The sequence below is a fragment of the Cariama cristata genome, unplaced genomic scaffold (genome assembly GCF_000690535.1).
Source record: "Cariama cristata isolate BGI_N322 unplaced genomic scaffold, ASM69053v1 scaffold6738, whole genome shotgun sequence".
In the NCBI taxonomy this organism is placed as follows: Eukaryota; Metazoa; Chordata; class Aves; order Cariamiformes; family Cariamidae; genus Cariama; species Cariama cristata.
The window spans coordinates 220,509-247,300 of record NW_009632862.1 but is presented as its reverse complement, the minus strand read 5'-3'; the positions used below and the strand labels follow the sequence as shown (position 1 = coordinate 247,300).

Genomic DNA, 26,792 nt, shown 5'->3' with positions numbered 1-26,792 from the left:
GCTACAATACACTTTTGTTAAGTTTCTCTATCTAAGCAATTATGAGCTGTCACTGCAGTACGGGAGTGACTGGGAACGAAATGACCACAGACATCACTAAATCAGGTATCACCCTTCCTTCTCTGTTGAAGGAACGGCTTTCACAAAAGTTTATGTGACTAGTTTGTACTTTTATTGCAAACTTTCAAGCTGCCACCAGTAAGTTCGATCCTATAAAGAATGGAGTGTTCTGGCCCTGATCCAGGCAAACACTTAAGCCCGATGCAGAGTGCTTTGCTGGATCAGGTCCAGAGCAGAGCAACACGCAGGAGTTAGGGGCTCGACAATAGGGGCTTTCTCTCTTTTTTTGGGGTGTTTATAAAGGAATCTCCACATACACCACTGCGGTGTGTGTAGGATGAAACAAAACAATAGTTAGACCCCTAAAAAGAAAGGTCGAAGCATGAACAGCGTGACAGCTTTTGGTACAAATCTAACAAAACCTCCATGAGAACCTTCTCGTTGGTGGAGCAATACAGTGGCTGATGGAGAAAACAGCATGTAGATGTCATCCCGGGGTTTCTCATCCAAAGCAGAGCTCTACTGCGCCAGGTCCTGCTTGTTTGAGCAAACCATGGTTTTCCCAAACTACTTGTACGTGATGTTTGTGGGTAAAAAATCTGTAGTGAATAACTTCTTTGATAATCTTGGAAACCACCTAGAAAGGTCTTGCATATAGCTTAATTATTTAGGGATACAAATGAATTCAGAATGATGCTTCAGGAAATAGTTAACTGTCTGTATTTGCACTAGAGCAACTTGTCTGGGCCTTTTGAGAAATGCTAGTTGATTTAGTTAGGTTTGGTTGAAATCAAAAAGTAGTATGCTGCTTCTCGTTGACTAGATGAATTAGGTCAGAAATATGCTTGTAATGGGAAATAAAATCCAAATCGGTCCTCCAAGTCTCTCTTTAAATCAGTGCCACGCTATTTGAGGAGAGTTGCAATGAGTTGGTTGTGATGAATTCCCACAAAAAGAGGGAGAATTTAAAGAACAAATGGGAACACAGAAAGAAATGAAATTAAACATCAGGTTATTGTATTTTACTTCATCAGTGCTGAAACGGCAGTTGTCAGATGGTTGTCCCTTCACGCCAGGGTACCAGGCATATGTAATGGAGACTTTGCCTTTGTAGAAAGGATGATGACGGATTAGTGCTTAGATGCTGAAATAACTCTGGTAGGAGATGGATACCCTTTAGCTAAGGGAAGGGGGGGGCCTGCTGAAGCTGAATTTAACAAAACCAGACTTGCCCACAGACTTGCAAGCGCTCGCAGAGTGGATTTTTAATGCTGCAGGTGACATTGTTGCTGACTGAAGAATGTTCATCAAATCAGAAAACTGCTGATAAGCTGCCTTTCCCAAAAAGGATCTCACAAACTTCTCCTGTAAATCTGTGCCTTTCATCGTACCCTGGGAGGTGAGGCAGAGGACTTGTGACAGATATTATTTAGGTTTCTTCAGTTTATTAGGGTAATCGAATGGAGCTATAAAAAAAAAAAAAAAAATCTCAAAATATGTCCTTTATGGTCTATCAAAAACTGAATAAAAATAATTGAGCGTACGCTTCCCTTTCAATGTTTTGGTACCCCACTGAAAATTGTGAGTATATTGAAACATGAGTGTATTGACTACTGTCACGCAGGTTCTGCTAAGAACATTTTGACATTGAACTGAATATATCATAAAGGAAGTGATATAACTAACTCATTCAGTAGTATTTGTAAAGTATATTTAAGACCAAATTTGTATAAGGCCTGCTGGAATTTTATAAAATCAGTCTTACAGAATATATTGCGTCTGTTGCTGCTGAGTTTTTTCAAGCTGTTTTGATTAATGTTTTTAAAAGTTCTATTTATAAACCAAACAACAAAATGAGTAAGAACTTTGTTGAAATTTCCATTAATTCCATTTGTAAGCCAAATATTTGGGATATTTTTCCAGAAGAGCTTGATCTTGGCTTACATAGCTGTGGATTTTGGTTGTATTTCTGTAACTAGATTCAGACTTTGGAGCTTCAGGACTTTCTTGCATGAGCTCGTTTGTTGTTGGGCTACAATGTAATGTAATTTCTTTTATTTTTGCCCTATGAGACAAACACTTTTTAGCATAAGTATCACATTAAATAATCAGGTAAGATGTCTGTTCTTTCTCCTTGTACGCGTGTAGTTTTGTTTCACATTTCTGATTTGCACACAGCGAGAGGTTTTTAAAGCACATAATATTACCCATAACCGGAATTTATTTTTTTTCATATTTCCTGGAAACCTTACTATTGTCTTTTTATTACACTACCACTAATAATTTGCTAGTACTACAATAATAGTACTTTTTACTCTCTCCTTTCTTCATTTGGTTGGGGATGGATTTAGTGCTTCTGACGCATTCTCTTTAGCATGTATCAAATGTGAGCATTTCTTTTGCTAATGCTCTGATCGCTGAACCAAAAAACAGACCAAAAGCTCTGATCGGTGCTGTACACTTCACAAAGTTGTATATAGGGCCCCCAACAGACACGTATGATTCCTGGAGAGAGCAGCTGAATGTTAAAGTAGATACTGTGGAGTGGTGGTGTGTCTTGTTATTGAATTTGGATGAGTGAAGAATATATTTTAGAAAGCGTCACTGGGCAATATGCTCTGTTGTATGTTAAGGAATAATTAGAATGGGGGATATGGGTAAGAAAGACTTTCTGTGATCTAGACCTGAATAGTTTAGTTATATGTCTTGAGCACTGTAGAACCTTCAGAGTTGTTGAACAGTAAAGATAAAGAAAAAGATAAATTGAATTAATTTATTTTGAATTTATATACATGCCTCTGCCTGCATTAATATTAAGTTCCATCCAAAATCTAAATAGAAAGACTGTAATCTTAGAAGTTCTCTCAATAGCATCAGCAAATCATTCTTGTTTACCCTACATGCTAATAAAACAGGAACATGACACTCCTGAAAACAAGATTGCAAAATACAGAAAATGTGGTCTGACATTTTTTTTCTCCCCAAAGGAGGGACTGCCACTAACTAAAGTATTTCTTATGAAAGCTCGATTGCTTAAGATGCAGAATATTAAGAGAGAAAAACACTTTAGGACACAGCCATGTCACCAGCTGTTACTCACCCTTAATGAAATTGTTAAGTGATATTCTTCATAAATAGGTCAGAGAAACTTTTGAATTGTGAAGAATGTTTTATCTCTTTCTTTGAAATGTTTGTATTAAATTTAGAACTGGTAATTCATTAAGCTCATTAGCTCTGACTAGGAGAGTAGAGCAATATCTAGGATATAGATTTCAAGGCTTAAAAATGTTAGTGCTCACAAATAAACATGAAAGCAATGTGTGGAGAAAAAATATGGGATCATAATATGTTTAACTGTTTTTTGAGCATGGCCCTCTGGATTAATTAAGAACATTTTCTATATTCAGACACTTGAATATAAACAGAATATATTATGACTTTTGGTTAACTCTGTTTTAATGGGGAAAAAGAGAATGCATTATGATGAATACAGTGGAAACTACTTGAGAGACTATATTTTGTTGTTTGCTTTTGGCTTCAGTTAAAAGAGGAGATAATCACTGAATTTTACAGGATCCTAACTCCAAATTATATTATTATTGATTGACATTGAATTTAAACAGTGAAAGGTTTTTTTTAATATATATACACACACGTAAACACTTTTGGGTGACCTGTTCTTTGTTGCAGATTTGTAAGGATGTAAAATGCTCTGCCAAGTGCTTGATTTGTGATGAAGCTTTTATTTAGTCTTAATAATTTCTGGTATAATGCAATAATTTTCCAGAGTTAAGTCACAGATGGTTATACTGGCTTTCTCTTAGAAAAGAGGGAACTGGAGGAAATCAAGCACTCAGGACTTAGGAACGATTGTAGAGTCAGAGTCTGCTATCACTGTAGATTTTCAGTCATGGAGATTTTAGAAATAGCCTTTAAAACCATTTAAATGTACCAGATACATTATGTGCTTGTTCCCAATTATTTTCTAGTTTCTTCATCGACTTGCTTTGTGGCCTTGAGGTTCTAATTAACATCTTACCCATTTCTGTAAAATGGGTTTAAGAGCACCTAACCAGTTAAGCAGTTTTTGAGATTCCCAATGGAAAATTCATAATTTAAAATTACTATTATCAATTGGTTAATTTTTAGGTAAATTTGCCCATGTGACATCACAAAGAAACACATTTATACCAGAGATGTTCAGAATTTAGTAGCTGTACATTTCAAATACACAGGGCTCAGAGGAACACCAGCTTTCACAGAAATGTTGGACTGCAAGAAACCAGATTTCCAAATCTCCATCCAATGCATGCTGTGCATGCCCAGTAATTAATTTGTTGGTCCATCTTTACCTGCATTTATTTAAATCCTCTCTGAATTTAAATATTTCAATTTTTTTCTTTTTTTTTTAGGTCAATCGTCATAGAAGAAACCATTCCCAACATAACTTAACCCTTGCAGACATCATTAGCACACAAGACCACACGGTAAGCAATTGCTTTATAGAAATGATAAATTACTCGTGTTATTTTAAATGTTTATAATGTAAATGTTACACATGCTTTACTAAAGGATAAATACATGAGAATTTGGATGCCTCAAGATGTTAAGGGATTTGAGGAACTTTGATTAATCAATAAAAAGAATAATTTTAGATGGTACAAAGCAATTTAGATAGTTTGTCTTTGCTGTGACTTCGGTTGTATTAGATTGATGTTTCATCGGTATTAATACTTCGTATAAAGGAATGCGACTGTGTCTTTGTCCTGTCTTTGCCCATAATGAGGTGTTTTTAACATTAATATCAATTTTTATAAGTAAAAGTGATCACGAAATTTAACAAAATTTTCCTTGACATTAAAAGAATCTAGGGGGAATGAGAAGCATAGAAGTTTTTCTATTAAAAGGAAAATGAATATGCAAATACAGATTCATCAAAGAAATGTTGGTATCAGAGGTACTTTTACCTATGCAAACTTTTCAGTATTAGGTAGGTTCAGAAGCTTTGAATTCTTTAATTAAGAAAATTATAGAACCTATATGTGGTATAGTCCTGATTACTTTTCCTTATAGTTTCTAATACCATTAGTTCATGAGTCTTTTATTATTATTATTTAGAAACGGAAATATTTACACATACGTACTCTCATCTTTAATATTCTTCTCAAAAGCAAATTAAAAGAAAGAAAAAATAAACAACCCCAAACAGAAAACCCCACACAATAATTCAATTTTCTTATTTCTATGCTAATTCTTCAGGGCATTTTGGGTCATTTTCTCAACCTTCCATATGTTGAAAAGGTGCAGGAAGGGCAGCAGCTTAACAACAAGTGATGATATTTATTGAGACAGAAACAACAGAGCATATCATTAGGATGTATTTGGTATTCTTTTTAATCTAATATCATCCATTTGCAGAAGTATTGTAAGTTGATCCTGAGCTATCTTGGAAATATTCTCTTGAAAACAAGTAGAACAGAAAAGGGGATATTAACAGATGTCAAAGAAGAGGAATATAGCACCCCAATAGAATTTATAAAAATATTTTTAAGTCATCCTAGAAAACTTTTCATTTGTCTTTGTGGTAAAGTTGTTTTGTAATTCCATAAATGCCCTTTATACTAATTACAGAGAAAACTATGCACATTGTCAATTAATGAAGACAATGCTAATTTTTTTTAAAGACAGTACCTGTACTAATTCAATTAAGACAATATATATGAAAGTTACTTTGCTTAGCACTGAGAGGTCTTATATTAACTGAAGATCTTGTATTTTTGTGCTGTTCAATTTTGAGCTGTTTAATTTATAACAAATGGTGGATTTGAGCTATTTAATTTAAATCAGGATATTTTATATGCCCAATATTTGTTAGTGGATTTGATATTCTAGCTCAAGACAATCATAAGGAAAATATGACTGAGAAGCCACATTTTCATCTGGAAGCACATCCAATTTTTAACTTCCCAAAATGAGAGAACAGAGGTGATTCGGATCTGATGTTGAAAATCATATTTGCCTTTAGTTTTGGATTGTTCAAAATAACAGTTTGGGAAGCGTGGTTGGTAAACTTTGAAAGAATGAAATTTTTGGGTCTGATTCAGAGAAGCAATCAACAGCTTGAAGGGTTAGCCAATGCTCCTCCCAATTTCTGTTTCCAGATGGATAGAAATATTAAAAAGAATAACCTTTCTCATATATTATTTGGCATCTCTGGCCTTGGCCAAGGACCGTAAGTTTTATGCTACAAAATGAAGGGTTAGTAGGGGAAGAAAAATATCAAAAGATGTAAAGTAAGATTGATTTTAAAAAAAAGAAGTAGGTGGAGACGGGGATTAAACCTTATTTTAGCTCTAATAATTCATCCATCCATCACTAGATAAATAGTGACATGGCTCTGCACAATAATCCCGGCATACTTTCTCTCTGGGTGTGTTTTTTTTTTTTTATGGCAGATATGCATGACAGGAATTTGCATGAGATAAGTACAAATTATAGAAAATGCACACACTAATCCTCATGTACTCATTTGAGAATGTCACCTAAACCATTGTCCACAGACCTACAGACCTTCTCATAGGTACAAACTGATATGTGCACATTATATATTTGCTTATATGCTGTATACCAGCAACAGACAAAATCTAAGGAAATAGTTAAACATTACACTGTTAATATCATGATATTTTGTATAATCAAAATAACAGATATGTTTGATTTAGAAATCCTTTTGTTGCATGTTTTATTGCTATTTAATGGCTTTGCAGACAGCAAAATTCTATTGAAATTGTTACAAAGTCACCTTGTGACACAATTTACTATGAAGATGACATGCGGTTTCTAATATCTAAGTCAGGCACTGACTCAGTATTGTTTGAAAGGGAAAACAGACCCACTCTGAGTCACGATTTTGTTTCTTTTTGCATTGCTGACACAGGTGGGACATCCTGAGCTAATGAGACCTGATGAGGTAGCAGGTCAATGGGTCTGGCTGAAGACCAGTCATCTTGTTTTATTTGGTTTTAAATTTTTAAATATAAATTTACATAGCCAAAAATAGCTCCTATCCCAAATTGTGTATCACAGCCGTACAAGGGATGTTTCAGCAGATCACAGAGAATCAAGTGTCTGCAAGGGTCTCTGGCTTAAGGAAAGCGTTCAGAGATGTAGAGGAGCACAAGTTAAGACTTTCTTCTAACATACCAAAACTGAAGCACAGCGTTGGTACCCTACAACCAGGAGTTGCAGCCTCGTGTGTACTGTCAGAGTCCTTAGCCTGTTCGGATGCCACAGAAAAGGGACCAGGTTTCAGTAATAGCGATAGCAGCGTATGGGACCTTCAAATAGGTCGCTAATATCACATATTGCTTTGTAAAGGTAATAGCTAACGGCTTTGCCTTTTTGAGTGTACTTTGGAAAATGCACGAGACAGCTGTGTTTTCCTTTCTTATAATTCCCTTTTCAGCTTGTACGTCGAGAATTGATAGAACCGATCAATTTGTTTTTTCTGCACCATACTATGAGATCATTTAGTTCAGCTGGAAACTTGACGACAAATTCTCCCTGCACATGGATGTGCCATGTGGATGTCCAATGAAGTGTGACCTGTTAAGGGCTGTGGGGGGTGAGCACCTCAATACCAGAGCTCATCCGAAAGACAGCACCACTTAAAAGCATGATGTGTTTTAGCGTCGTGCACGAGCCTTGATTTAGTGCTGACTCAAAGCAAAATGTGACACCTATGAAGGCAATGTAACTTTTCCTGCTGTACAGATATTTGATGTTTCTCTGACATTGGTTACCCCTAAACATGACTCTCTTTAGAATGTAAGAAGCAAGAGGCTCCTACAGAAGTATGGTGTGTCCCTCATAGCTATTAATGAAACTCAATATATCAAATGCTACCTTAATGTAATTTACTTGCAATATATTTTCAACTCATTTTTAACTTATAGCTAGAAACTTTGCTTGCATTAAAATGAATTTCTTCTAAATCAATGAATAGAATATTATTCGTTTTTTTCCAAGGTTAATTCTGTGTACTAATTGACTTTAAACATTGTTTGCAAATTTTCAAAAGAACTGACTGCATTGGAAAAAATAGGTGATTAAACTGAGAATTAGTGATAAAATGTGTCGTTCCCCCCCCCCCCCCCAATTACCTGGATGCAGACTCTTATATATGTACTAAGCGGATTCATTCATCTGAATAAATGGTGTGGTTATGACATGTTTTGATTTGTTGTTTTCCTTTCTCGTAGGTAGTGGAGAAAGAAGGATATCTTCTAAAAGCTAAAATAGCAGATGGTGGCAAGAAATTAAGGTATTATACGTGAATGTTACAAAACTTAATAGATGCAAAATTCAGAGTTGATGCATGTTTAAGTATATATAGCTACCATTGCTGCTAATAGCCAAATTGCCATTGTTTCAAGATTAGGCCAATATATGATTACGGTCCCAGAAACCAAGTGACAGCAGCTAACGGGCTAATTGTGTGCAATGCTTGTGTGCCACTGTTAGCCTCTATATTATATACATTATACTCATATTGAGGACAAGCTTAAGGCACCAGGCAAACTAATAATATATTTTCCAGCAGGTAGATTTTAGGTGCTGAGTGTGTGCTTGAGGGGTCAAGGATGGGATGTAGGAACCCACCATGTGATGATGCCACAGGGATGCCAGGATAAGATGATCAGAAGTGGTCAGCACTGACTTGCTTAACACTGTTTTGAAAGTAATGTGAATGTTAACGCTGCCTTTTATGGAAGGATTTGATATGGTTTGCTGTATTTAGATGCCTGTAAAGGAGTAGCAGTGATGTGACCAGCACTGTAGGTTATCAATGACAATGAGGGAGTAATGTGAAATATTACTTTTTCTGCATGGAGAATGGAGACAAGTAATAAGTTCTCATACCTATACAGTGCTAAACCATAAGGATTCTAGAAATACTTATTGAAAAGGGAATCTGGAGGTCACCTAGTCCAACCTCTCACTTGAAGCAAGAACATTGTCGACACTTGGCCAAGCCTACTGCAGCTAGTTGCCATCAGAAACCAGTGTAACTTGCATTTTGGGAAAAGGTATTGAAGCCAGTAATACTCTATTCCACACTTTGGACACTGGCAGAAGCTTTTACTGAGCGTACATAGCCTGAGCATCACCTGTAAACATGCCCAGCTGAGGAGAGAGTTTTACATTCCCAGCGCATCGGGGCCCCATCGCACAAAGCATCTCCATGGCTTGGCGTTGGGTGCCGGCCTGGCATGGGCACAGGGAGGAGGTAGCATAGCTTAGCCACTTATATTTTTAAATTGCCCTGAACAATCTCGTATTTTTAAATAGCCTCAGAGATAGTGAGCACCACTGAAGCTATAACGTGCTGCCATCAGGTGTTCGTCTGACAGAATGCGAATGTTCCTTATGCAGCCCCCATAAGTCTGGTCGCACCTCACAGGGGCTCTCTGGCAGCCGCTTTCCCCCAAAACCTTAACAGGGTACCTATAGGCAAATTCACGCAATATTCTAGCTGGGTCTTCTCAGCATCCTGATATTTATGGCTCTTTATAGGGAGAGAGGTTGGGTAGTGGGGGTTCATCTACTCTGCGTAGACTTTGTCCGACTCCCCCTTTCCCTTACCTCAACTTGCCGGTCAGCATCTGGAAGTGGCATCTTGGCTAATATTGATGCCACACAGCAAAGGTTAAAATATTGTGAACTGACTTTTCTAAAGAGCTTGTAAACCTCGGATCACTGCAGATATCCCATCCCCCTTTCCCTTACCTCAACTTGCCGGTCAGCATCTGGAAGTGGCATCTTGGCTAATATTGATGCCACACAGCAAAGGTTAGAATATTGTGAACTGACTTTTCTAAAGAGCTTGTAAACCTCAATCACTGCATATATCCCATGAAATACAATGTATGCCCATCTGTGCAGAGACTAATACACTTTAAAACTGCTTTTTTTTTTTTAAAAAAAAAAAAAACAAAACCAAAAACTGACATGACTTTATGGACAATCTGATAAAAAGGTTGTCTAGTTTATATACTTTTAATATTTAGGTCCCAAAAGTAATGAAGTTTTGATTTTTAAAATGTCATTTTTCAAGTGAAAAAACTGTAGAATAAAAGAACTGGGGAATTAATATTTAGGGGAAAAAATCTTCTTGCGGATAATATGGTGAAATTCGGTTGCATTCTCATATCTTCTATAATTCCTATAGTCTCTTGCAAAACCACTGAATTTTCTTATTCCTGGTGGAATTAAAGCATTCTCCCCTTAAAATTCAGAATGAAACTTAGGTAAAACATCTCACCTGATACAATTTGAGAAATACTTAGCATTCACTTTTTATTTTGTTGTTGTTGACTTATTTCAGAACCATAAACAGAGCTGCATTTTTTTTTTTTTTTTATGAGGTCCAGGTTGAAATGAAATGTTTTCAAATCTTGGCAAACTTCCCAGTTAGTTTGATCAGAAATTTGAATCTTTTAAGAAGATTGCACACGACTCTGAGAGCTCAAAACACAGTTACTGGTTTGTATTTCTCAGCTAGAAAAACCTGCCCCACAAATAGCTGGAGCAAGCAGCTTTTTGCCCAGTGGAAGTGTCCACGACACAGAAATGTTCCTGTCCACAGATAATATCAAGCATTTGGTGTAAGTTGCATACTGAATCTAAACTGTGTCCCAAGGGGTTTAATCCTGTAGTAATGCAGATTTATTCAAGGTATCCAACTCATAGGAAAATGTGTTTAAACAGGTGCATAGCATGCTTGGCCACTTACTCCCTGCACATGTACAAGACCTTTTTTGAGTAGGGGGAAAAAAAAGTAGAGAAAATGAAAAAGAATTGAAGTTGTTCTTACCAGTAGACAACTTGTATTTACTATCTTGATGGTGATTCTCAGCTACAACACTCGTTCTGTAAGGATACTTTAAAAAAATAATTAATTGAGGTTGACCTGTTCTTTATGCCAATATACAAAATCTACAGCTATGACCATAGTTCACGTTAGCTAAGGATACAGCTTTACAGTGGTAATAAATTTAGCTGAAAATTTCCAAGTGACTTACAAACACTGTCCTTTTGTGGGGAAATATTTGTCAGCGATGGTCAGGTACTTTTCTAAAACCCTACTATTTCTTTCTCTTCCTCAATGTGTGTGTCTCTATTATTCTTTTTTTTTCCCCATTAACATGGCATAACATTTCTTTCACTGTTGTCTCGTTGGCCATATTTTAGGGACGATCGTTAGCTCATGGTGGGTGAAATCCTGCCCACACTGAAGCAAGTGCAAGTTCCTCTGACAGTGCCAGTTGCGTTAGGGCTTCATCTGTAATATTGGTTATGCTCTTTAAGCTGATGACTGAAACATATTGAATAGGAAAGTCATTAATAGAAAAACTTCCTGGTTTTATGCCTGATGTTCGGTTTGATGGGATATTGAGTGCGGTAGAGCTTTGAAATGGATCTTGAAGTGAGCACTGCAAAGAAGATCGACAGGCTTTTAAACTGGACAAATCCAGGTCTTGCTAGAATAAAAAATGGGCGTGTTTGAGTTATTTAGGAATACCTAAATAGAGAAAACTCAAAGGGACTAGGGAAGACGGAAGAGAGAGGATAAAGGGTTTCTAACAGCTCCTCCCTGGGCCCTCCGTGTCCTTACAGGCAGCTCACTCCTTTTAACGCACCACAACATATGCATGAAACAGCCTGTTTGTCACACAAATTTTGAGGTTTGTTTCAAAATGTTCAGATTTGTGATCTGCATTCACATAAAGAAATAAGTAGTGAGTTTATGAGTATTTTTGTAAATATCAGATGTTATGACCCCCAAATCGGAGAGTCAATCTTGAGATGTTGATATATAAATAGTTTTCTATCAGATCAGACTCATTTGTTTATGATTATGTGGTGGTTTAAAACATCACACTATATGTAATATATATAATAACATTTTATTCCGAGCTGATTATTGTGGTGGTCTGCATCAGGGGACACTGTTTCACATATACATGTGTGTTTTGACTTCTCCCTGGCCCCAGCACTTTGCCAGTTCTCTAGGGCTGTACCGTGAACTCCTGATGTTTAGTGGTTACTTAAGCCTCTCTCAGATATATTTCATACCTTTCTTACTCTCTCCTGTAAATTTTTGATTTATGGAAAGGAGGAATTATTTGGGACCTTTTAAAATAGACCATTTACTGAGCTCGGTATAGTCAGATAGAAAATACATTTTTCCGTCTCGGATCTATTTTAAGCATTAGTTACCAGAAGGGCACCAGCTATTTTGGAGTCCTCTAAGTACATGCGAAATTTAAGCATGGGTGAATAATCTCACTGTTTTCCTGTGGTTAAGGGACCATGGTGGAAAAGGAACATAGGTAGACTTCAAAACATGAATGAGGAGAAAGAAGGTCTTCAAGATTTATTAGGCCACATTCAGGTATAACTAGGATGGTGCAACTCCATCAGTATTGGTGGAAGTGCATTGCTGATATTGACTTTAGGTCATTTTTGTTTCTGACATGAAATAATTAAAATCCAAGTCTACAAATGGAGTACCTTTTACCTCTTGCTTGCACGCGTTACTGTTTTTTTTTTCTTTTTTAAATTTAATTTTATTTTTAAGGAAAAACTGGTCCACATCCTGGATTGTTCTCACTGCTCGGAAAATAGAATTCTACAAAGAATCCAAGCAGCCGGCACTGGCCAACCTGGTAAGCAATCAACCGTTCAATATACTCAGCTTCCTTGCAATGGTTACTTCTGTATAAAAAGTTTGGTGTTTACATAAGACGAATTCAGACTGAGCTGGCAACCTTCAAAGGTTTGAGAGCAGCTGAAGGAAAATGCCTTGATAAACTTTTAATCAGATGTAGTGTATGAGAAGAAATAGAACGTAGCATGTCCTTTATTAAGAGGTGCATTTTGAGAATAATTGCAAAGTGAGACAAATGGTGAGTGACTATCCAGTAATGTGAAGGTAACACTTTAAATTAAGGTGCCATTTATAAATGCTTTATTCTTATTTATGAAAATGATCACTAAATGCGGCTACTTCCTCAAATAATGTATTATAAAGTATGTTATAAAATGCATTAGTAATAAATGCTTAACAGATGATGCGATGAGAATCTGTTGCAAAGGATATTGTAAGACGTAAATTGTATTAAACCATGTATGTGCATCTTTAATACATGAATTTAAGTTGTTATCTACCATCCTATAAAGTGGCTTATACATTAATGAATAATAATAAATTATTTATAAATGGCACCTCAATATAGGGTGTTACCAAAGCAGAAAACATTATAAGTTTGCAAAGTGATTTTTTATCGTAGTATAAATGTGACGTCTACCATATCCCGCTAACCTTCCTGAATATTTCTACGACTCCATCTAATGCAGCTAATGCAATTTCTGTAGCCTGTAGTTACTACAAAGTGAAATTTGCAGTACCTTTTTATTGTGCCCCAAGGAAAGACCACTGATCTTAGTCTTCGGAGATGTGACAGCTATGTTGCGCAAGCAATAACGACATGTATCCCTTCAGTGCTAGTTACTGCCGAGTTTGAGCCTACGAACCTGAATGTGGGCAACAAAAGGGGAATTCGGTAAATGTGTGACACTGTGGGCAGTGAAGGGACAGGTTTGACAAAGCCCTGTTATGAAAGGCTCTCAAGGCCTGATCAAACCTGCCAAATCTTGTTGGCATGATGGCTGGCCACAAAGGTGCTCTCTTTGGCAGGAGTCACAAACAATAAGCTATTTTTTCCATGGCAGGTGATACAAACCTTTTCTTCTGTGTATTCTTGATCTACCAATGACACCTACCATAAAATCAGCTTTAAAGAACATCTTTTCATGCCTTACTTTTTTGGTAAGAAGGCGAGGGTTGTAGCAAAAATAAAAATAATAGATGCAACAATAAAAGTAAGTAAAGGGTAAAATCTGGCACTTTCTGCTCTTGTTTGTGCTAGTACAGTTGGAAAATACTACTTGTCTATAGCCATGAAAGCAGTATAGTTTGAATTAATATTTTTTCAGAATCATTTGTTTTCCTTAAAGTTGAATTACATAGCATTTAAAAAAAAAATCTCAGGTGAACTTATTAGAACTAATCTTAGAATTTACTAACTATCTTACACTTCTACCTGCTGCCTCTTCTCTCCCTTTGCAAGCGCTCACCTGAATCCTGGGAGATAAATGGACCAGTGAAAATTCAACACACATGAGACTTGATTTTGCTCTAAGACTCCTCCACATGGTTAAGATCCCCATTAGATCTTTAAGGATTTAGACACTAAAGTAGAGCTGCCTGGGGAATGGGACTGTGGCCTAGATCTCAATCTGTTTAACTCAAAAAAAAAAAAATCAAGGTGTGTTATCAGACAGGATCTTCTGAGAAGTCCCTTTCGCTGAAGTCTCAATGCTCACCAGTGCTCACATTGGTGAGATAACTTCTACTGCCTCCTGTGTTAGGAAGAAAACACATATATTGATCCCATATTTTGCTCATTATGGGGAAAAAAATAAAAGTGGTGGTGAGGTTTTTTTTATTCCATGCTAGATCTGAACACTGGGCCGTGAACTCAACATTCATTAGGTGAGAAAAAGCTGTTTAAGTTACATTTTCTGTTTGTTTAATATAACTTATATGCAATGGTAAAAAAACAAATTAGATATAGCTTGAGAAAAAACCAAGAACTGTTAGTATTCAAAATCTTATAACCCAATTTCCTAAAACCAATTTTCACACATCAAAAAAAGCTAAACTGGCATGTTGATCTCATCTGATAAAGCAAATGCAATGCTTATTTCCTTTGTAAACCATTTAACCAGATATAATTTTGATAGTGGAAAGGAAACAATACAAAAAGGATTCATTAGAAATCATTTGTTTGCTGATTTTTTGTATTTTTTTTTTCTGCCAGCTGTAGTTTACTTTGAAAAAAGGGGAGCTCAACCATTAATTAAATAATGTAATAGAGGCAATGTTCATTCACAATAGTATGACTTATAACAAAGCAGTTTTTTTGTTAGCAAGAACATGATGTGATTTAACAAAAGGATTAATGTTCCTTTGTATTATAAAGATATTAATTCATTAATTATTAATTATTAAATACTGTACGTGAAGTGAAAATTTAGAATAAGACAGCATCATTATAAGAGGAATGATATTTCACAATAAAGGCAACAGGAGAGAGGGGAATGAAAGCAGGTTCTAATCATACCTCTTTTTCTGATGATAGGATAACATTTATAAGTGATTTAAAGTGTTATTTACCAAAATCTTTAATAGTATTCTAATGCAAAGAACTAGTAATAGCTAAAAGGAGTTTTTGTTGTTCCTTTGTGTGGTTGTAGATGTAGGACTCACTGTAACAACTTGCCCGTTGATTTGCATGGAGAAGACTGGGATCCATTCCTGTCTGATGAAGCCAGTGACAATATCTGGTGTTACTAGTAGTAAGAGCACAACAAAGCACACAGAGGAGAGATTCAGAAAATGAGTTTGTTTACAAATATTACTGAAAATGCAAGTTTGCATCCCATGTAGCTAAATCGTTCTCTTTTCCTGCTGCCTTGATCCTTTGTGGTCATGCTTTTGATACACCTTTTTTTAGCATTCATATGAATGAATATAACTTGCTTTTTATTTTAAATTAAGGACATTGTGATCTAAATGGATCACAGCTCCATTCTTTCTTACCAATGTTAAATTCTGTTATCAGTTAGTCTTTCTGACCAAGAAAAAGTAGTCTGTTTATTCTCTGAGATAGTTTATTCAACAGAGCTTATTTTAACCTCAGGTTATTAGCCCATCTGCAAAGTAATTTAGTGAGTGAATTTTGCTGAAATCCATATTCATGTTTAGGAAGATTTCATTGTAGCAGACACTTGTATCAATTTACAGCATAACCCCCTCCAACAACTTTGATATAACATAATTACTCTGACTGCAAAACACAAAGCAAGGACGCAGAGCGCTCAGGCTTTCCCGGTAACCTTAACTTACTCTCTTGTAGTGTCTCTGGGTGATGCATAAACTGTAAACTATATAACAGAACAATGTTTAGGCCAGAATGAATTTCCAGGTAATTTTTCTGGGATCCCTATGGATATAAGCAGGGCTTCCCATTGTGTGGAACTCATCAGGTGCAGAAGGCCTGATGGGCATGACGGACAGCTTCAGACTTGATGGATCTGAATGGTTTTGCATGTAGTTTTCATCAGAAGCTTCGTATGCTGTGCCATACCCGAGAGTCTCATGTGGTGTTCATAGACACCTCATATTCCATCGCAGGCAGAATTGCTCAAATCTCCAAAAAGGAAGTTTTCAAGTTGATTATTGTACGTGGTATGTTCATCTTTCCGATACCATGAACTTGCATCCCACCCTTTCTGGAAAGAGAAATGCACGCACATACACTTTTCTTCTGCTTATTACAAAATCTGAGCTGTAAACAAACTCCAGATTACAACAACAACAAAATTAAACTGTGTGTGTACTGAGTGCAGAGGACTCCAAGTTCTGCTGCTGCATACATTTTTGTACAATCATAGAAACTGGAGATGGTAAAATCCTATAGAGTTCATTATTCCATCTTCCTGCAAAACTTCCCTGGACTTTCCATTGTTTTTTCTCACTTCAGTACGAGAAACTGCCATGGCAGTTTTCCTGAGGAAAATATTTTGTAGCCCAGTATCCTTCACTCTCAAGAAACTATTTCCTGTTTCTTTGTCTATGTTTTAACCTCTTCGTTTCATCTCGTTATGTGTTTCCAAATTTTCTTGACTTTCTGCTGGTGGAATAAAGTTGCCCTTCTTTGTTAAAGTATTTTCAGGCTCAAACTCTCCTTTTGGCTAATTTTTTCAAAGAAAGCAAGGTGACCCACTTTGACAGGGCTGTGTTGTGTGTTCGTGAGGGGTTACAGAGCTGTCTGCTCTCTGCGGTGCAGACCTGGTCATCCTGGGGAGGAAACCTCCCTGGGGTCTCTCCTGGCCAAGGAGAGTGACCTAGTCAAAGGAGGCACCATAGCCCTATTTATAAAAGCATAGTACCGGAATACTAAAAATTCTTTCCTCCCCTCTCCCCTCCATTTGAGTATTTGTTTGTACTAATAGGTTGGTGTTTGTCTGTTTTGATTTTTTTTTTTTTTCAGCTTTGTCACTTTTGTCATGCAAATATTAACTCATTAAGTTTCACAGCATCTTTGTAAAATCAAGTATCAATACTGCAGTTTTGATTTGATATTAAAAATTCAGAAAGATTAAGTTCTTGTCGGAGGCCAGGCAGGAAGTCTGGGGCAGAGTTGGGGAAAAAATCCAAACCCTGCTTTTCCAGTGGTTTAGCCACAAGAACATCCTTCTGTTTTGAACAGCATATTTCTTCTATTAAAAAAAAAAAAAAAAAAAAGGAACAAAGACACACAGTACTGTCAGTTTTAGAGGAGTTGAACCATTTTGGTTTTATGGTTTGGCAAATGGAGAACATAATTACAACTCCAGTACTGAAAACTGCCAGAGACTCTGGCTGCAAATTACTTGACCAGGATATCTTACTCTGTTTCTTTTAACCTAAATAGGTCCTTTTCTACCCATCTCAAAAGCACCCTGGAGAACACACATTTTTTTAGCCTTTAATAACGACATCAGAGAAATTCAGTGAGCAATCTTTGGAAAGCTGATTATGTGGTTGATGCTGGACTGACCACTGTTAACTTCTATTAAGTCTGTTTTCTTTATCACCAATGCCATTTTTTAAGGTAAAATGGCTTAAGAAAAACAGAGCAAAAAACATGCATCAAGCTGATGAATTATGTTATGTGGATATTACTCCATATCTTACCCAAAAGGGACTTATTAGTGCTTTTTACTGTTAACAGTAGTATTTTTATTGTTGTCTGGGATGTGCAGTAACCTCATCTACAAAGGCTACATCTAAACTACATGGGCTTTGCCAGAACTGCTGCACAGACAAGGTCCCTGGAGAAGGAGCTTAGATGGCAAATAAGGATTATTGTGCTTTACACCAACTCCCAGCAACGTAAATGATACAGGCAAACAAATCTGCTCTTTGAATTATTTGCATCCATACGGAGGAGCTGGGGAGGCAGAGCTGTGTCACTCCGAGATACATGGACTGACATTGCGAAGCAGCAAACTGTGTGGAGCTACCATAGTGTTGAGCTCTTTCTGGGTGTCACACATGCCCTCGAACCTTTTTTTTTTTTTTTTTTTAGAGCTAGAAATGAATTTGTTTGGAGAAAGGAGATGGCTTGTCTTACAGATACGATGTATGTTCTTGTCTAATTTGTTCATGTCTAATTCAGTTTAAATTTGCATTTGGAATACCCACAAAACTTTACCTTTAAACCCAACGGCTTTTCAAGAGGTTGTGCAAAGTAAGCATTTAAAATATCTGGTCAAAGTATATGCATTTGTGTTTTGGTGTATTGTATGTTATATTAGACTGGTTTTTAAGCCATCTAATTAATTTTAAATTTATGTATCTAGTATAAGAACCTTATTTCTAAGTTAAGAGACCTCAGGAGTGGTTATTTAACAGTACCAGGGAATAATGAACGCATTTCAGTAATACCAGCAGCTGTGCTACAATAATCTGTCACTTGAACTTGATCTGTCCCTGTTTTATCTGATAACTGTCCCCATTTGTAAAAAGTCAGGCCACATTCATGGTTAATTTTTTTTCTTTCCAGAAACCGGGATATAAACCTGAGTATGTGGATTTGTGTGGTGCTCGCATTGAGTGGACCTCAGAGAAATCCAGCAGAAAGAATGTCTTTCAGGTAAGAGGCAATGCATGCATTTCATTGCTCATTTGAGTATAAACTGCGTTAAGTTAAGAGGTAGGTTTTGTTTCCTTGGTTTTAATAACTGGAGACTGATTTAATACAGCATTTTTCTTGCTAATACAGAAATGTAACATTTTATCAAGCATCAGTTTACTATTTTTCTAAGAGAAGGATTTCTGATGACTGAGTCTCCTAAACACTTGAGAACCTGTTGATTTATTGATTAATGCTCTATATTCAATTTGTTTTTAAAACTTAGTAGGTAATTGCTTTGGGTTCAGGCCTAGAATCTTGACCTAAAGGATTTCCATAAACACAACTTCTTCAAACTGCTTATACAAGCATTGCTCCAACACAGTGCGGTTACTCTGTTTATTTTTATTGCTGTTCAGGGTCCTCAGATGGCGATGACCCAGGTTCATTTCTGGAAGGGGAGGGGAGGATTTTAAAAGCTTACCCCTGTCAGGGCCAGCATAGAAGGACATGTATTTCTCATAGGAGTATTCTTCACTGATGGAAAATAATATGATTTAATTACTTCATCTAAATCCCATTGAATTGAAAGGGAGGATCAAGGCCCAAGAAGATGAAAGGACAAGAAAAGTGTTACTGCAAGGTTAACATTCCAGGATCCAGGGGCTAAAATAGTTTATTGCAACATCTTCAGGTTTTGGACGTAATCCAGCTCCCATGAATATTAGTAGAAAGGGTTTTTTTGTTTCACTAGAAGTTGCATCAAGCCACATCAAAATATTATTCTCTATGAACTGAGTTGTTTCTCAGAGTTCTAACATTAAGAATTTTTAACAATACAAACAATAAAGGGAGGAGGGACGCAGAAAGGAACATGTCAGGGGCAAGATACTGTTAGTTACCAGATAGTCCTTTGGCATCGTCACCAATGAAACATTCTGGAGGAATTAACTGTGCCTGGTTCTGGGGTTTAAGGAAAAAAAAAACAACCCACCACACAGAAAAACACCCTAAGGGGCTGTACATGACTTCTTGAAAAGAAACCTCTTTGGGTCAACTGGGTGTTAGAGACTTTTTCAAGGTTTATTTTTCTAGACATCTTTCTAAAGTGCATGCAATATTTAGAAATATGCCTCTTCTTCAAGACAGTGAGACTTATGCTTCTATGCCCCCCACATACTTCAGGTTGTTTTGAGACAACACTTGGAGCTTTGTCATTTCCTAGGTATTTTTAGAATAAATATTTTGGTTTTGCTGTCAATCTCCAGCTTTTTCACTTGGAAGGTGATTAAATATAACCTTAACCTTCACTCCTGCAACCCCCTGAGCACACCGACAAGTCTTCTGAGCTTCTAGGGTTTATTTCTTGTGTTGCAGTAAGCAAAATTTCTGTTTGGAAATGCATATTGGAGTGGTGATTCATTGCAGCTAATATATTTCCAACGTAAAGACAAATGAAGCTCTGTTATTGATTTACCAAACTGGTTGTATGAAGACTTTGCAATGCATTTTCTTCTCACTTCTGTTAGTGCGAGGTGTAACTCCACTGAATCAGAATAATGTGAGAAAGGAAACTCATGCACTACTGTTTGAACCCATTAAAACGTGTCTTCATCAAACCAATAAGTGAGTGGGAGAGACATTAAGAAGTAAAAGCATGGGAGGAAGGACATATGTTAAGACACATTTTGAAAAGGGATGGAGCATTGTTTAGACAGAGAGCTACAAGAAGATTGTGCCAGATGGTAAGAGTGAAAGAGGAGAAGGCTTTGGCATCGGTAGTGGTGACATTTTGGGAAAGGAAAGGACTGAACGAGACTGGTGCTACATGAGCAAATAGAGTGGGAAGGGGGACCAGAGAGAGAGTGAAGATTTATGAGATAGTCTGGAGGGAATCCAAGGCAAGTTCGAAAGCAGAGAGGTCAGTTTGTACCTGGATACTGAGTATTTCAGGAAACACTTCTGATGATCTACTTACCCCTAGTGGGTGGGAGTAAGATTGATAATATAAGTCTACTTATTCATAGATTTGTTCAAATGAAAAGAACATGGGTGATTTTTTTTAATTATTTTTTCCAACCTAAATATAGATGTAATACTTTGCCATTTGTTTAAATACCTTAGCTGCCTAACACTGAAATGATCAGAAATAAGTATGATTATATCTTCAAAGCATGACAACAAAGCATAGTTGGTGGGTTTTTGTTTCATTAGTTTCTGAATAATAAAACATTCTTTTCTGATTCAAATGGAGCAATGGTTGGGTTTTGCTAATGTGTTGTAGTAGGAGTAGATGCAGAATTTTGAGTTTGATTTAGCCTGGGTGCTCAATTTGAGTTCATGAATTATAGATTAGAAATAGAAAATTACTACTGAGATTTTGGTTTGAAGAAAAAGAAGGAAATCTGGAATTTAAAATCTAAGCATATGACAGTTAATGGATGGTAACAAGAAGACGGAGTATAGGAGTATCATAAAGAAAACTAATTGGAAACATGATCGATGCAGGGGGGGGAAAAAAAAAGAGGAAACTGCAAGTAAATGATATTCAGGCAGGAAGATTTGGGTTTTTGGTCTTGATCATGAGGTTTTCAGCAGTGTTACTCCACTCATTTTAATTGAGCTACTCCCTGTTTAACAGGATAAGTCTGATCTGTCTCTCACACTATCCAATTCGTGCATGCAATCTATTTCTGTTCTTGATGAACATATTACGTGAGGGTTTTTTTCAAGTTTTCCTTAATAGTAACTGAAAATATGCACATCTTATAAAATATAACCTTCTGAATTTCCTTCATTTATTTTATTGATGATTTAGCCAGCACCCAGGAAAAGAACTGGTTAGAAACAGCTTCACTTGATGTGGGGAAACGTAGCAGTTTGCAGTGAGATACCGTGCTGTTTGTTCTTGCTGGCTGAATGACGCGATACACTAGGTCTTCATCAGAGGAGTGGTGAATAAAAGAAGATTTATGTTCAAATCACATGCTTTAAATATTTCCGCTAAGTGCTAGTTTGCTCTTTGGTGTTTAGCCTGAAATTTAAAGCACTGAGGATTAAAAGGATTACAACATAATCTTAAATAATCCTAAGTGTCATTTACAGAGAGATGGTTGTAATAACTAAATAAAACCATGTTAAGGGATGGCAGTGTTGTCAGTCAGCAACTGAAACAGCAACAGCACCTATGTCACTCTGTCGTTCTCCTCCTTCCTTTATTTGGCTTAGTTTGATATTGGGTAGGTGCATTTTGATGCACGTTATCAAAAAAGAAAATAACGTGATGGGCTGCTTTTCAGTCAGTGCTAACATGACTGCTGAGGTACCAGTAACTAGATTAGTTTACAGATTTTCTCAATATTCAGTATTTTCTGCTTCTAGTAAGCTTTTCAACTGCAGTTTATTCTTTCCCCTGCTTTACTCATCCTCTAAGTCAAGCAGCCCTTTTCATTTCAAATTCAACCTAAATGTCATGGAAGACCTGCTCTTGACCTCTAGCTTCATAATTCTGAAGCTTCATTAGCACAAAGTCTTACAGCTCTAGACTATTTCCTTGAAGAGGTTTTGGAAGATTTCTCTCAGATGATTCAAAAAAGAAAAGGAAAACTAGGAGAGAGGTGAAGATTGCAAAGAAAGGTCGTGAGCAGCATGTTTATGAATCGGTGAAGCTACTTTGTTCCCTTAATAGCACTATTCATTTAACTAACAGACTTTTTTTTTCATTTCTTTAGTAATATTTTTTCCCTGTTTACCAAGTTCATTTTTTAGGAAGGTTTCATATGAAGAATTTCTGTAGTTCAATGTCCTGGCTCTTGCCATAGATCTGGTGTGATACTGGTTTTTGTTTCAATCCACTGCAGCTGTAAGGGGTTACTCATTCATACGCAACTAAGAATTTTAAGTGTATTTTACAAATAGAGAAATCTGCGTAAGACGTACAGTATTTCAACAGTGAGACAGCTGAAAGTACAACTGTACCTATGTTGTAATATGAAAGAATTTATCTTGCAGCTGTTTCATATATAATAACATTTATGGTTCTGATCTACGGTAACTCCCTTGTCCTTGAAGCTATCCAGCTTTGTTCCAGAGCATAATCTGAATGATAAGCTATTTTGTTCTACATACTGTAGGATCAGTATAGTATCTGGATGCCTCCCAGGAATGTTTTAAGTCACTGGTTTTTGCCATGGGAGGGATCGTTTTCCATGATCTCTCTAGAGGAAGGACTAGGAGTGCAATGTGGAGGGGCTTGGGTTGGGATTGGTATTTCTCTTTCTTTGTATGTTTTTAAACAAAAATGCTGTATAAAGGAGGCAAATCTAAAAAAGCCACCTTGCACTCGGATGAATGTGAAGTTTCTGGTGGTCCTTACCAGCAGTCGGAGCATGTTCCTCATCCTGAACCTACCCCAGAGAAATTTCTGTTTCCTGAGCCCGAGAGTGCTCTTGCCTACAGCTCCTACAAGGCATTAGAATTAGACACGCATTAGATGGACCTGTTGTGGTTTTAAAACATCTGTACAGCATTTTGTCCACTTCTGGAGGTTACTGCTGTGATCGTGGTTGAATTTCTGTCCCAGGGATCTGAATATATTATTGCCTAATTAAAAGATCTAGCCACATCACACGGTTATTACATGGTGTCAACAAGAGGTTCTTTAAATACTAAACTTATAATTAGTTTTAAAAAAACTCAAGCAATGGTCTTAATTATCATCTTAAGAGATGTTCAAGTGTATATTCTTACATAAGAAGTACTCTGTTGGTGTAAGTGGGAGATCTTGAACACAACAACATGGAATGGTTTCTACATTGTGTTTCTATTTCTCTCTTTTATCTATCTTGTTGGTGACCTTACCGGCAAAACCTCAGCCAAAATATTCAGTATAACCTAACTGATGGATGCAGAAAATCTTCTGACCTCTTCGTATATCAGCTATTTTCTTTTGTAACCTAAATACAACAAGACCTGTGAATGCATTTTTTTTTTCTTTAATTTAGTGGGGTGGTTTTGGTTTTGGTTTTTTTTTTTTTTATTTTGAAAACCACATAATACTTACTGTATTTGACAGAAATGCATACAAAATGCACAGTCAGAGCTATGGATGGTCGACACTTTAAATATACACCATTAAAGTTTTCAAGGATTATAAAGTTCTTCCTTCATTACGATTATAGCTTCAGTTATAGGCCCTGCAAAGTCTAGTTAGATTGAATATTTAACAAAGGACTTTGTTTTCTTCTATTTGTGAAAATGCAGCATTAATGTATTTTTTTTTTTCCTGAAATCTCAAACCTAATCTCTCCATGGTCAATCTGAGGCAGTGATTGCCTCAGGAGACAGTAAATGTTTTAATGTATCCTCATGTTGTACCATTATACTGATTTCAGGATTCTGGGACCTGACTTATTCTACTCTTATGATAGTGTAGCTCTGTGGACATCTTTGAAATAATTTCTGATTTACGTCTGTTGAAAAATAGACTCTTTATTAATTACCCTATTATCTTTTCATTTATTTTAAATCAGAAGCTACAAATGAAACTGTGCTTCCTTTAGTTCATTTTCTTACTCGAGTCCCCAAATTTTCTGAGACATCAAGCAGTTCAGATCATGACCTTTGCTTTTGGAATCTGCTGTTATAGTAGTACTCTTAGCATGCAAAACCAGGCAGGACTTTATGCAAATAATAGCAGTACAGCTATGTTTTCATTGCATATCTCTATGCCAAATTTCTATTGTTGATTATAACAGAAAAGTAAAAGAGAGAGAGTTCATAATGCAAGAAGAAAATTATCCTTGATTGTGGGGAAAGTTTTGCAGAAAATAGAAAATTACACACAATATGCACTCTAAACAACATACAATTGAGGAGTCACTTTGCCTTCTAAAGACTTTAACATGACATTGTAATGTGATAGAGAGACATTAAAAGACGTTTGGTACTTTTTTTGTGTGTATGAAAACGGCAGATGTAATCGTAATTACTTTACCTGTGTTGACAGTAGCTACTCCTGAGACACAAGATGTTCCTGGTTCTTAAAGAGCACAATAGGTAGCAGCACTAGCTGAAAAAGAACAAGATCCTCATCTAATCCAGAGTAAGCAAGAGCCTGGTAACTGGGGCACTTGTATCAGCTATGGAAGATGCATTTTCACTCTTGTTTCAGAAGTGCTAGGTGGGCAATGGTCAGGCTTTAACCATCCTGGGTGAATGAGTGAGTTTTGCCTTCTCTCACTGACATTTCACTCTTAGATTTGATGTTACTCCCATTAGCCCCAAGAGAGTACATTGAGAGTGAAATGAAATTCAGGTTGCCTTGTAAATATGGACACAGAAATGCTTGACGTGATTCATGTTTTAAGGAATGCTGGTTTCCCAACCAAAAAATGTGAAGGAGAGAAGGACATGTTTCATTACTCCTGTGACACAAGCAGTGACAGCAAAACTTTACACCTAATGATGGGAACATACAAACTATAAGGCCGTGGATTTCATATGTATATGACCAGTGACACCTTAAAGAAAATGAGAACACTTTTTTATAATATGAACTAAGATGTTTGTACTCCGTGTTTCAAACTATATACGGTTTGAAAACAGACAAGGTATCAGGAGAGAGACACTTGACTTTGACAACGGTGTGCATTTAAAGGATTTGGGAAACTGAGTCTTCAACCTCTAGAATAGAATTTCAAGGAACCTCTCTATCTCTTCAACCTCTAGAATCGAGTTTCAAGCATTTCAAGGAATAGCAACTTTATTAGTAAAACTGATCAGCTGAGCAGTTAAGGTAGAGCTGTTACAAATTTACAGCTAATATATTTCTCTCACTTTTTGTGGTTCTTGTGTCTGCTTTGAGGTAACACAAAACCCTCAGTGGTGTCAGCAAAGGCCTTGTGTATTTTGTGACTACAAAATAAGGACAGTAGTGTTTTTATTAAAAAAAAAAAAAAAATTGAAAACCTAGTGACCGTTTTACTGATGATGTGAAAAAGTTACCACTTCCCAGAAATAGTGAAGTCTACTCCTGGTAAGCAACGTTTTGTCATAACTGACTTCTTGAAGGAAGATTCAGAATTCTCAAAAAAACTTTGGTTGATTTGCAGCTAAATATTATCTTAGCTAGACAGTTCCTTTTTTCCAGTTATTGTCCCATGAAAAATTTCATGAAAATTTCACTGTACTGGAAAAAAATCACTTGGGAAGTGTAACTTTAGCAACTCGTGGAGGTCTTGAAAAGGTTGGAAAGTCTGGATGAGGAAAGGACTGCTACGAGCATGGTGCCATGGTGATGCTGCCTGCCATGGTGCAGATCACCTCTGCCGTGGTCCTCACTGAAGGCCATGGAACATCAGGGCAGCCAGCTCCTGTAACACACCCGGGCTAAAACCCAGAGAACTCCAAAAAAAACCTCACTAAAACCCAGAGAACTCCAAAATCAAATTGAAAAGTGACCCTAAGTTTTCTGTGAAGCTCAGGCTGATTTAAAAACCCCACAAACCTTATTCTCCAAATCTGACATTATGTGTACATATATGTCTGTCTGATAAAAATGATTATTATAATAGCTCACTGCATTTTTTTTTAAAAGCTCATTTTTGACGGATGTAAGTGCTGATATGTGAGTGACTGTGATAGGTATGAGTGTCTGTGTATGCTCACACACATGTGCTTCTTAAGAAATTATATGAATCGCTTAGCTTTTGACAGCTACGCTGCAGCTTTCAGAAGTGCAGATGTTATTTGTCCATCAGAAAAGAAAATATTTATTTCAAGCCACAGGCATTTTCCGAGTTGCAAAAATAAAACATAACAGCAGCTAATGCTTAGTGTGCATGTGAAATAATTTTGTCAGGGACAGAAGCACGGCTGAGCGTAAGGGCCTGGACAAATATGTGAGTGCACAAGAAGCACCTT

At 36.6% G+C, this 26,792-nt stretch overlaps 1 protein-coding gene across 1 annotated transcript in view; it reads left to right on the top strand.

Annotated features, from left to right (window-relative positions):
• Window positions 1-4,472: 4,472 nt before the first annotated feature.
• ARHGAP15 (Rho GTPase activating protein 15) overlaps window positions 4,473-26,792 on the top strand; it is a gene marked incomplete at both ends in the record, with an annotated part of 224,747 nt that continues 202,427 nt past the window's right edge. The window contains 4 exons of the mRNA XM_009706536.1: window positions 4,473-4,547; window positions 8,322-8,383; window positions 12,704-12,791; window positions 18,801-18,890. Of these exons, the coding sequence (XP_009704838.1) occupies window positions 4,473-4,547; window positions 8,322-8,383; window positions 12,704-12,791; window positions 18,801-18,890 (315 nt within the window). The remainder of the gene's footprint in view (window positions 4,548-8,321; window positions 8,384-12,703; window positions 12,792-18,800; window positions 18,891-26,792) is intronic.